Source organism: Podarcis pityusensis (genome assembly GCF_964106645.2).
Source record: "Podarcis pityusensis genome assembly, chromosome: 5".
In the NCBI taxonomy this organism is placed as follows: domain Eukaryota; kingdom Metazoa; phylum Chordata; class Lepidosauria; order Squamata; family Lacertidae; genus Podarcis; species Podarcis pityusensis.
The window spans coordinates 13,052,016-13,064,825 of NC_138032.1; the positions used below are offsets into that span (position 1 = coordinate 13,052,016).

Below are 12,810 nucleotides of genomic sequence, written 5' to 3' on the forward strand. Positions count from 1 at the left end.
TATATGTGCTTTTCTCTTGAACATACCAGGGCAGTTTTGCAATCACGTCCAAGTTTGGGGGTGAATGCCAGGCATATTGTGTGGGTTCCTCCCTCCCCCCAGCAAAGCAACATCCCTCATTTGCGGCGTGAAACCAGGTTCACAGGTGGTGTGATTCAAATGAAAAATGCCAGCAGTGCTATTTTTCTAGAAAAAGAAGTGCTGGAAATCACTATGAACGCCTCCCTTGTTCTCTTATAATGGCATGACAATGGTGCCCACCTGAGAGGTGTCAGAACTGAGTGCCAGTGAGTTCCGGCTGGAAAGAAAAAGCCCTGAATACCAGGAAGCTGAGTACCGGTTTAGCTATCTGACAAACTTTCACAGATTAACGACACCCTTGCTTATATCTCAGTCCCAGGTTTTGAAGCCAGTGGGACCCACCTTCTTCAATGCACCCTTAAACCTTCTTTCTTCCAGCACTACTTGCTACCTGCTTGCTTGTAAGGGACCAGATGGCAAGAGTTGCTCAGTGACTCATCACATCCAGACCTTGAGGTGTGGACCCCTGCTTAAGCACTACTTCTGCTTAACATAAGAAAAGCCCCACTAGATCAGACCATACGCTTGCCTAGTCTGGCATCCTGTTTCCCACCATGGGCAACCAGCTGTCTATGTAGAACATTGTTCCCCAGCAACTGGCATCTCTGTCTGTGGAGGCAACACATAGCTCACACGACACAACAGCCTTCTCTTCCATTGATCTGTCTAATCATCTTTCATTGCCATTTTATATGGTGGCCATCATCACATCTCATGGTAGGAAATTTCATAGTCCAATGATGCACTTTGTGAAGAAGGGCTTGGCTTGGCTTGGCCTGACTCTCCTGACATTCAGCTTTGGGTTCCAGTATTACGAGTGAAGAAGAAAATTGACTATCTATCATCTATCTATCTATCTATCATGATAGTCACATTGCCTATTACTTTACTGAAGATCACAGCCTGTGCATGCCCTACTGCGATGACAAGTCTTCTCCATCTGCTGTTGAGTTTGCAATAATCTATCCTGCACTGACTTATGAAACTGTTGTAGTTCACTATAACCTCTTTAATGCATGCATGATAGATCACCTAGGGCTGAAGACAGAACATTATTTTTCCTGTTGAGGGTCACCTTCACTTAGTGGTTATCTGTCAGGCTGACATACCAGCAGTGGGCAGAGTTTGGTGAACCCAGAGAAAAAAGTGGGTGGGTCATCTCTGTCCATCTGCCCCCCTCTCTCCGTCTCTCCCTCTCTGCCCCATTACTTGTCTCTCACTTCCATTGGCCAAAGACCATACATGTGGAGTTTTAACCTGGGGAAAAAACCTTAAGGAAGTTTAATCCTAAAATAGGTCTAGTCTAGTTACATAGAATATAAGTGACTCCAAACCATTCAGCAACATTTACTAATTAGATAGGTAGCTGTAAGATGCAAGTATGAAAAAAGAAACTAGTGCAGTGTCTGATATATAGGTGCATATGCTAACAAAATGTTGTGGTGGTTTTTTTTAAAGTGCTCCTCTGATCTCCTCTACAGCAAAAAAGAGACAGATGTCAAAATGCAGCGAGCATCCTCAGCTGGTGGGGACTGCTGGAGCACAATGGATCAGTGCCACAGGTGGCCCGCAGCCTTGTTCTCCCCTTGAGAAAGAGATGGACTGCCTGACTTTAAAAAGTAAGTTCAAAGGTACATAAACATGTGTGCACATGTACATCTTCATCCTGAACCTTTGGGGAAACAGCAATCCTTCTCTGTGCCTGGTGGTAACATCACAGGTGCTAGCCTGTACGTACAACTCTGTCACAATGATAAAACAATCTGCATGAGAGAAAGAGGCAGCTATTCCATGCTTTAATATGAAATAATGCATAAAACCTGCAGAACCTCTTATCCAAGGGCTGGCGGGGGACAAGGGAGGAACCCTGGGCAGCAAAGGTTCTATTTGCTAACCAAATGCCAAGGTAGTTTATTTTGTGCATAGATAATACTTTCAAGATACTATAGGAAACGATTTGGCAGGAAACGATTCCAATGATTCCAATGTGATTCCAAGATTCTTGTCTAAGATTCTTGTCCAAGATACTTTTCTAAAAAAAATGATAAAAAAGAATACTTCATTGTACTTACACATACATTGACAAATATGCAAAGGCTGTGAAGACAAGCAGTCGCTTCGCATGAATTCTGAACGCTGAATCCTCTTTGATTACATAGGATAACTTATTGATAGAAAGATGCAAGAAATAAAATATCTCACTCATCCCCCCCCCAAAGGTCTATTTTGAAAGGTGTGGAGGGGGGAACCCCCCCCAAACATTTATACATTCTGGTGGGAATAAACTTCAGGAAAGAGCTCCAAAATTTATTGCCATTTTTAACTCTGTGGCTCCCTCTATAATGAGGCCTTTGGTCTTTAACTACCTGTGGCCTTTTAGTAGTGGCTGTGATGTTTTTGATATATTTCTCTTTCCTCTTGGTTTTCATGTACCTATGCGGGGTTCACTGTCTGTTTGTTTGGGTTTTTTTGCAAGTTGCTCTGGGTTGCCGTGGGCAAGATAAAGCAACTGACAAATTTAATGAAGAACAACAACACATCCCAGATGTCTTCAACCAGAGCAACACTATCACGGCCTTTCAAAACTGGATGATGTGGGGGGACATCCCTCCACTTTCATCCTAACTGCTGCTCTGCAATTATAGAGTTGCAAGCTAGATGGTGCTCCCCAGGGTCGCCCAAGAGCTTCTTGATCCGTCTCCTTTATAAGATGGAGAACCTGTGATCCACCAGATGTTGCTGTAAACAAACCCCCACCAGCCTCAGCCAGCATGATCCATGAATGAAGAGAGTTGCATTTCAACAACATCTGGAGGACCAGTATCCCCTTCCCTGCCCTACAGAAGGCATGCATCATCATCCAGTGGTTTCTTACAAGTCTTGGGGCCTTGTATAGGCTGCTCAGGGCTGGGGAGCCTGTGTCCAGTGCTCAAGGATGATGGGCTTTGTAGTCCAGGAACCCCTGGTGGGCCACAGCTTCCCCAGCCCTGACCCAGCTCTTCCACTTGCAAGTGTTTTCCCATTTGGTGTAACGGAGGAAGAAAATCTCCAAAGGAATCTTCCCCCGCCTTCATGAAAACAAATGCAGACCCTGATACACCCAATACTTTCATATGTGCACAGGAATTTACAGGGAGCTTGAGACAGGGCACACACTGGATATGCCCCAACACAGAGCTGAAAATGAGGAATGTCAAGGCTTGCAACACCCGTGACTGTGATTTTGTGCAGCCACATATATACATGTGTTCCATTTCCAACTGCACAGGATCACCGCCAGGATCTTCATCCTGTGCTTTTGTGAGCAAGTAAAAAATATACTTTACATTTGCATTAGTCCCTTCATAATTCACAGTTATAATAAAATCATTGGCTGCCCAAAGTAGGGGGGGGCATAGTGTTGGGTATGATTTTACCCAAATCATTTATTTTTAACTAATAAACATAAACAAGAACAGTGAGAGAGGGAATATGAATGAGGACGAGAGAGCTAAAGTGAGATATATGACCACCAGGAATCTAGGACAGAAAATTATTTTGTCTTCTTACAGTTAAAAAAAATGCATCAACCTGGTTTTCTATGGGTTTGGGGTTGTTGTTGGTTTTCTTGTTCTTTAATGTGTAATCTTGGTTTTACGACAATTCATTTATATATTTCTTGTGGTCATCTCCCATCCCCCCGGGTTTGTTTCCATTACTCACATAGCAAAATACAATCTTCTGATTAAACAATAGTTATCCGATGGCAAACAATTCTTTTTATTGGTTTACATTTGGCAGGTCACAGTCACAACCACGTCAGGCAGAAATTGCACATAGACCATCCTGAATTTTGAAGACTTTCCCTGTGTCATCTTCTACGAGGGAATTTTAATAACTGGGGCCGTTAATCTATCTGTATTGTGTGCTTTTTAAAAGGAAAGGAAAGGAAAGGAGAACTAAAGGAAGCACTTGAAAATTTAAAAAAGGGTCTATTTTCCACTTTCGTATTTAAACTCGTATTTGATCTGCTAAGAGCTGAATTTCTAAGCGTTTATTTGCTGTATAACCTTTTCTTGTAATTGTCAAATATTATTTGAAATGTGTGTTTAAAAATAAAACCTGAAGTTGTGGTTTTCAGCAACCACCTTTTTGCTGCCTTGCAAATGTTGGTTGGAAAACACACAGCCCAGTCTTATATATGTTTACTCAGAAGTAAGTCCCAGTGTGTTTAGTGGTGCTTAGTTACTTCCAGGCAAGAATGTAATCGGTTACAGCTTGTGACTTACACTTTCATAAGGAATTCAATGGTGGAGTCGCAACCCCAAAGTGATGGTTGTTATTTGTTTATTATATTATTTTTAGCTGTAGAAGGCGTACCAAAGTCTTCAAAAGCCAGACTGATCTCAAGAAATAACTCTTTATTCTGAGACAGTTACCATTACTTCATTAAAAAAATGACAAAACAGCAATAAACATTTGAGCTCTTTAATGAGCAAATATCAGGTCTCTTAGCATTGGAATAATTATAATATCCATTATCCAGATTAGCTTTATTTTTTCACTCAGCGGCCAACACGAATGGCCCAGAAATACAAAGATTTTATTTCCCCCCATCAAGTAGTATACAATTTGCTGTGTGTGTAATAAGCTTTCAATCTTGAAAAAGAGTAACTGAAAAGAAACATTTCTGTTACTGCAGTTAGTTTGTCAGAGAAAGTTCTGCGCGTTATCTTACAAACTATCAAAATTGCTAGTAATTTGAAAAAATGCAAAATAAAAAAAAATCACGTAACTTTACTCTAATAGAAATATAATACAGGAAAAGAGAGAAAGTATTCCTCAGGGATGTGCTCTTTAGTCCATCTCAATTTTTTTTCTCTTTTTTAAATATAAATGTACATCTGATTACACATACAAACATTTTGTTTTTTGTTTTGTTTTTAAATGACCGTGACATACCATTTCTTTAAAATCCAAAAGTAACGGGGGGAAGGGATACAAAGACCTTCCTCTCATTTTAGACCATTCCTTTCAAAACAGGACAATATTCAGTAAGATGCAGAAGTAAAACATTTTCCAGATGGTGACTTCAATCCTCCCATAGCCTCTGTATCAATATTTGTACTCTGCAGAGAGATCTCCTTTGATTTTGAGCGAGCTTACAGGAATGCTGAAGAGAAAATGCAGAGGAAAAAAGGAATACCTCGGAAATCCTAGGAATGAACTCCCTCAGTGCAATATAACAAAGTCAACAGAATTACTGAGAGCTGTAATCATTGTGATTTGGGCAGGGAGGGGATGAGGGCATCTTTACACATTGCAAAATATTCCTTGCAAATAAATCTTTGGATTATTTTTTTTTAATTTTATTTTACTGGTATAAACGCAAGAGGTTGTAATGAACCTTCAACAACATGTTAAGTGCTTCATCAAAGGATGCCCTATTCACATTGTTATCGCTATAAATTAATTGGGTGGAAAGAAAAGAGAGCATTTAGAAACATACAGAGTTGCCTTTCATGTTCTTTTGGGATTCCTATCCGGGTTTGTTCTCTGCTATGCACCAACTGTACCATCAAACACTTCTAAGACCTTCTGTAATGCCTTCCATTACTGGGAAGCTACTGGGAATTTCGGGGTTGTCGATTATGGTTTTTTCCCCCTTGAAAACAAACCTCCTTTAGGTTGCGCCAATTGAGGAAAGAAGCTTCTGTTGAGAACTCCAATGGGACAAGAAGAATTTTTTAATTACGGCTTAATCAGCAGCACAGCCACCAAGCATAATAAATTATCATGCACATCGTGCTAAAATATCCGGTTTCCTTTATTCCCGCAATGTTTATACTGACAGCACTTATGTGATAACCTGCCAGACTATAAAAGCTCATTTCCTTTTTTCTCCCTTTTCCTTTTTTTTTTTTTTAAACTGGCAGATCTCAGCATATAAGCCCCTTTCTAAGGCCTTTTAACAGCACTAGTGCTTTGTATACTTATCCAAATATGTAAATATGGTCTACACAAGAAAACAGTTCCAAATAAAAACTGGTGAAAATTATCTGACATTCCATTAACGTGTCCCATTGTGCATATTCATAGAACTTTTTAATTTCAGTCATAGTTTCTTTCCCACTTTTGTGTTGCACATGCCTAATTCCATTACGTAACTTAAATCCTCAAAAAATTAATACTCGAATGTGAATGAAAAAAGTATCATTCAGGACAACTGCTTCAAGCAATTGCAAAAAAGTTATAATTTCTTTTTTTTCTCTTTTTGTTAAAAGTTCATTTGTATATATGTACAGTTCATTTCCCCCCCAAATCCCCAAAGTTCTTGATATGTATATTCACATCATATTTCTCCATATTTAAATAGTAAGAGTCTTGTAGGTTGAAAGCCAAGTGAAGTCTTCTGTAATTATAACCCACTGTAATCCACCAAAAAAAAAAAGTTTGTTTCACCTTGTCTGGCTATACCCTAGTTGTTGAATGTGAATGGGGGTGCGGGTGCGGGTGTGGGTGAGGATGGGGCAGTGTATTATTCTGTCCACCGGTAAATGTATTAAATGTGTGTAAGGGTTGAATCCCAGGTATAGTGTTGGGTATCATTGTAATGGTGTTGGGGGTCATTAAAGGAATATCATCAGGTGACCGCCTCATAGCTAGTGTGTAGTCTGGGGGGCAGGCGGTCCTGAGAACCACCTCATGTGGATGGATGGATTCACATTCATGACCCAAGTCAGTGTGCTTCATCTGGAGGGACATTATTTCCTCTTCTTGTGCGTGTGTAAGATCATTGGTAGTTGTACGCTGTGGGCTGCATCTCCGATGGACGTCGTGCCTCCTCTTGTCCTTTTTGTAATATAGAGCTGCAAAGGCTAAAATGTTCAGGAACAGCAAAGATGCTCCAACAGCAATAGTTACACTCAACTCCGTGGAGTAGTCTCTTTGATCTCCTGAAATTAGGCTTGGCGGTTGTTTGGGATCATCTTGCTTGGCTGTAGGAAAGGCTGAAGTTACGGGTACCAGATTTTTCCGGGTTGGTCTGAAAGTAATATCAGTTGATGGCACTTTAGTCGTCGTAGAGGTATACTGTGAAATGTCATTAAGATTGTGCAGGTGAGGTACCAGTTCCAACCACAGGTTCACCTTGTTGGCCCTGTAATGTTCTTTCACTCGCGGCTTTAATCCAATGTGAAGGTAAAGCTGGTCTTTCTGAGAGTATCTGGTCCATGCTACTTCCTCAAAGCGATTGGGTTTTGTGTGAATGAACTTAGTATCTTGTGGGACAGGCTGGTTCGGATCCCTAGGGAGGAAAAAAGTGGACATGTTCAATATTACTGAAAATGGCTCCAGCTTTGGTGGGGAAAACACCAATCACAAGTGGGGAGAACATCATTACAGTGAGGTCCTGGTTGCAGGCTTCACATGTGCATCCTGCCTGAGACTGTGAGAACATGATGTGGACATAGGCAGGCCTTTGACCAGATCTAGAAGGACTCTCCTTATGTTCTCTCCCCCCGCCCCACAAATATTTCATATACAGTGGTACCTTGGGTTAAGAACTTAATTCGTTCTGGAGGTCTGTTCTTAACCTGAAACTGTTCTTAACCTGAGGTACCACTTTAGCTAATGGGGCCACCCGCTGCTGCTGTGCTGCCGCCACACAATCTCTATTCTCATCCTGAAGCAAAGTTCTTAACCCAAGGTACTATTTCTGGGTTAGCGGAGTCCATAACCTGAAGCGTCTGTAACTTGAAGCGTCTGTAACCCGAGGTACCACTGTAGTGTCAGCATTTATTTATTTATTTATTTATTAAAAAACATATTATGAAGTTGGCTTTTGATCAGCAAAACATTGGGTAGAGGGCTCAGCTCTTAGTAATGCCATACCATCTGTTACATGGTCAGATAAAATATAATATTATTTATTTATTTATTTATTTATTTATTTATTTATTTATTTGTACCCCACTCAGCTGACTGGTTTGCCCCAGCCACTCTAGGCGGCTTTCAGCATATACAAAAACATAATAAAACATTAATCATGAAAAACTTCCCTATACAGGACTGCCTTCAGATGTCTTTTAAAGGTTGTATAGTTCCTTATCTCTTTGACATCTGATAGGAGGGTGTTCCACAGGGTGAGTGCCACTCCTGAGAAGGTCTTCTGCCTGGTTCCCTGTAAACCTCACAATAAGGGAACAGCCAGAAGACCCTTGGAGCTAGAACTCAGTGTCTGGGCTGAATGGTAGGGGTGGAGACACTCCTGCATGTATAATGTAAGAGGAGTCCAGATAGCTCAGATCAAGAGCTGAACTTCATTCTTTTGACAGTTGCCTACCAGGTGTCACCATGAAGCCCACTTGCAGGACATGAAGTCAATATACTTTCCCCACTATTGGCTTCCAGCAAGTGGTATTCAGTGCTGCAGTGTCTTCTGAAGATAAAAGTTTCATGCAGCCTTTGATGCTAAATGCATGACGGATTCGTGTCATAACAGTGACTGAGCTAAATGAACCAAATACTCCTGCTACATTTGCTGCCCACAAGAATAATAACAGTAAGTCGAACCTGCAACAAAATCTTGCAGTTTGGAGTGCTCCTGCTCACTACTCCAGCCAGCCAGCCAAGTCCACTCCAGTACTTCATTCCATATTCCTTCCCACTTGCTTTTACGTCCCCTCCTCTCAACAATCAGTTAGCATTTCATGACCACTGAGCAGCCTCCCTCCTCACTGAGAAATCCTCCCTCCAAACCCACTGAACGTTCACCCTTCAGGTTATTCCCAAGCCTATTTCCACCTAAGGGAGCTGGGCATGTTTAGCCTGGAGAAGAGGAGGTTAAGGGGTGATATGATAGCCATGTTCAAATATATAAAAGGATGTCACATAGAGGAGGGAGAAAGGTTGTTTTCTGCTGCTCCAGAGAAGCGGACACGGAGCAATGGATCCAAACTACAAGAAAGCAGATTCCACCTAAACATTAGGAAGAACTTCCTGACAGTAAGAGTTGTTCGACAGTGGAATTTGCTGCCAAGGAGTGTGGTGGAGTCTCCTTCTTTGGAGGTCTTTAAGCAGAGGCTTGACAACCATATGTCAGGAGTGCTCTGATGGTGTTTCCTGCTTGGCAGGGGGTTGGACTCGATGGCCCTTGTGGTCTCTTCCAACTCTATGATTCTATGATTCTATGATTCCTCTCTCATGCTTGGGTGTTGCCATTTTAGCTACATAAGCAAGAACACTCACCACCAGAACACTGGAACTAGAAGAAATGATTAACATGTGGCAATTTTTGAAAGTTCAAGACACTTTACATTCACCATCCCTTTGCAATTATTACAACAATGCTATAAAACAGGGCAGCATTGTCCTCATATTACTCATGGTGGGGGAGGCTCAAGGAGAGAGACGTTTTGCCAGTGAGCTCATAGCAGCAGAGGTGAAATGTGAAGTGGGGACCAACGGCGTTAATCTGTATAAGGCAGCTTCCTGGTTTTTTTTTCAATATAATAATTATGCACATTATTGTTTCCATGCACCTTACTTCTAAAATAGTTAAAATATTCAAAATGTTAAAACTGAACAAGGGCGTGATTCATTCTCTCATGGTTGCAGCTGCACATATAGGGTAATATCACCCTGGCATCCAATGAAGCCCATTCTCCTCCTGGTTGTCTTTTGAGTTTAAGTGTTAGGCATCATTTACAGCGGGTTGGGATGTCAGTTTAATCCTTCCATATAGTGAGAACAGAATCTTAGAATTGTAGCGTTGGAAGGGACCCTGAAGGTCATCTATTCCAACCCCCTGCAATGCAGATCTGATCAGATTCATTTATTTAGATTTAGTCATCAGACTATCTCAAATCAAAAGCCTAACAAGGTAGCATCAATAAAGTGGTTGACAATGCCTGATAATTATATTGGAACTCAGCTTATATCCCCAGCCGTAATGGGAACATGCTCACTGGAAGATCCTGAAGCTGAGACGACTCCCTGGAAAAGACCCTGATGTTGGGAAAGATTGAGGGCACAAGGAGAAGGGGATGACAGAGGACGAGATGGTTGGACAGTGTTCTCAAAGCTACCAGCATGAGTTTGACCAAATTGCAGGAGGCAGTGGAAGACAGGAGTGCCTGGCGTGCTCTGGTCCATGGGGTCATGAAGAGTCAGACACAACTAAATGACTAAACAACAACAACAATGGGAACATGGGAAAATATCATTCCCCACAATTCCAGAGACATACACTAGACTAGTAGAGAAATGTAATCTTCTGTGAGTGTTAAGAGATAAAATGGTAAATCCTTTTAAGGGAAATTTCAGATGAAATGCTTTGATTATGTCCCTTCTGGATCATTTTAAATATGTTGCTCTCAGTTATAAGCTTATGAGCTGAAAACACATGAAACTACAATTACCAATGTGGAAACCCTTCTTTGTTATCTGGGTGTCATGAGAAAGGATAGGCCTTGATTTGACCAAAATCTTGATCTGCCTTATAAGCTCATCAATTACTTACCCAGTTTTTGCAAAGTTTGTCCAATATGTCATCACCACTGCGCTCAGCATGACATCATTTTTGGAAAAATTACAAGGAAACAATTCAGTAGGACCAATCATTGGGATTCCTAATACATAAGGAACCTCATCCCCATGAGCAGCATCTGCCCATGCAGGTACCTGGTCTGTTTGGCAATGATGGTAGAAGGCATAAAAATATGTGGGTGATCCAAAATTTGAATGAAGATCAGCTGTAGCAACCGCTGGTGCAACCCACTGATGATCGGTAAACAAAGCCAGCAATGTTTTCCTTCTTGTCTCAGGATTATGTCTATCCGCCCAGTCAGTGTACATAAATTTAATTGTTTCTCTCAGTATATCTTTGCCTTCAGGGTATCCGTATAAGTTATCAACAAAGTTTGAAACAGCAAAGTCAAAGTCACTTGCAGATATGCCATCTTCGCTGTCGACAATGTTTTCGACAAATTTCAACCCTTCTCCTTGGTTGACACCCAACATTATGTCGTAGTTGAGGAACTCTCCTTGCTCCATCAATATCTGAGGGTCATCTGGTATCACATCCCCATCAATGACTGGACCAAAGGCTATGTGGTATCGGGCTGGTTGGATATCCTGATCGACGAGTTCTCTATAAGGCTTCTTCTGTAGACATTCTACTAATTCTACAGTGTCGGACACATTGCAGCCAACCTTTGTAGCCAGCATCCTGGCATATTTTGCAGGTTGAAAACTGACTGCCCAGCTGGAAAGAGCTGTTCCACTTTGAGCTATTGCCCTTTGAAAAAGTCCTGTATGGGAAGGTAGAAGACAGGATAAGAAAACAGACCCGAATGCAATAGCTAAGTGGTTACATGCTTAAAATATTTGAGTTAAGTTAGGAAAACACCTCATTTTTTGCAATATAATCATTAGGAAATAATAATAATAATAATAATAATAATAATAATAATAATAAAAATGAGGATGAGAATGAGAATGATAAGGAAGTGGAGGAGGAACTCATTGGTTGGTATATGTGCAGTTAAACAATGTAATACAGTTGTGTCCAAACAAAAACTATATATTATTGTTGTAGACTAATGAGAGAACACAAGTGAGACAAGCAGACTTAAAACTTGCAGTGCCTACTTTACATTTTACGATAACCACAAAATCCCCCAATTGGAGCCAGGTGCAAATAAACAATACACTTAGAATTAAATAATTGTGAGTTCAGGCACTAGTAATAGAACATAATGGAGCTCACAGGCCTTCCACACACAAAATCTACCCTGTGTTCTCCCAAGTTTTCTGAATTTCAACAGTATAATTTAGGGTAGAAGGAGGGTTGTTTCATTGCTGCTATTGTTAAGCAATCAGAAGTCAAGATGGCCTGAAGATTCAGATCTGCCTTCTGTCCACGCTGATCTGTATACAAATGATAAAATGCCAATCCTGAGATACACACAGATGGGGTTTTCCATTGGTGACCCCAGTGTTGTGGAATGCCCTCCCTGCTGAACTATAATAGGTCCCAACAGTGTTGGCATTCCTCTGGCTCTGGAAGACTGGCATTCCTCTGGCTCTGGAAGACTGTTTAGGCAAGCATTCCCCTGAACTGAACTTCTGGTTTTATTGTTTTCATTGTGTTTTATTGTCTAAAGTTGACTTGTTTTACTGTATATATTAGTTATGGATGCTCTTACTGCTTTGATGCAATTGCTTTGTGTATTTTAATTATGCATTGATTTTATAGTTTTAAACCACTTAGAAGCCATTTGGACATACGTATAAGTGGTAGATAAATCAATATTAATATTACTAAGAAAAGAGTATAGTTATTTGGTGGATCATTCCTGCACCTGGACCACTGAATAAAACATGAGTTGAATGTCGGATGCAAAGCATTAATGCCCATGTATTTATTGCTGCCTTCAGTGTCACAATTCGTCCATGAAGAATGTGGCTTATTTTGAATAAAATTGTTGTACTAAATTGTTATAGCAGAGATGGGGAACCTGTGGCTGTCTGGATGAACTTGAGATGCTCTAATCAGCATGACTACCTTAACAATAAGAGATTATGGGAATGTATGGAGGGCCACAGGTCCCTCATCTCTGAGTTTCAGGGAAAAAAGACTCTGCTGCAGTTATTTAATTCTTTATGCCCTATAAACCACTTTTTCACATTTCACAAGAACTGAGTTGTGGAAGTGAACTGGCAGCATCCTCATTGTGGCATCACACA

The 12,810-nt window shown here is 40.9% G+C and overlaps 1 protein-coding gene across 9 annotated transcripts in view; it reads right to left on the reverse strand.

Annotated features, from left to right (window-relative positions):
* Nucleotides 1-4,534: 4,534 nt before the first annotated feature.
* NLGN1 (neuroligin 1) overlaps nucleotides 4,535-12,810 on the reverse strand; it is a 625,739-nt gene continuing 617,463 nt past the window's right edge. For all 9 annotated transcript variants that reach the window (XM_081007897.1, XM_081007900.1, XM_081007896.1 and 6 more), the window contains 2 exons: nucleotides 10,583-11,372; nucleotides 4,535-7,366 (listed from right to left, as the gene is read on the reverse strand). In XM_081007897.1, the coding sequence (XP_080864023.1) occupies nucleotides 6,532-7,366; nucleotides 10,583-11,372 (1,625 nt within the window). In that variant the 3' untranslated portion in view covers nucleotides 4,535-6,531. The remainder of the gene's footprint in view (nucleotides 7,367-10,582; nucleotides 11,373-12,810) is intronic.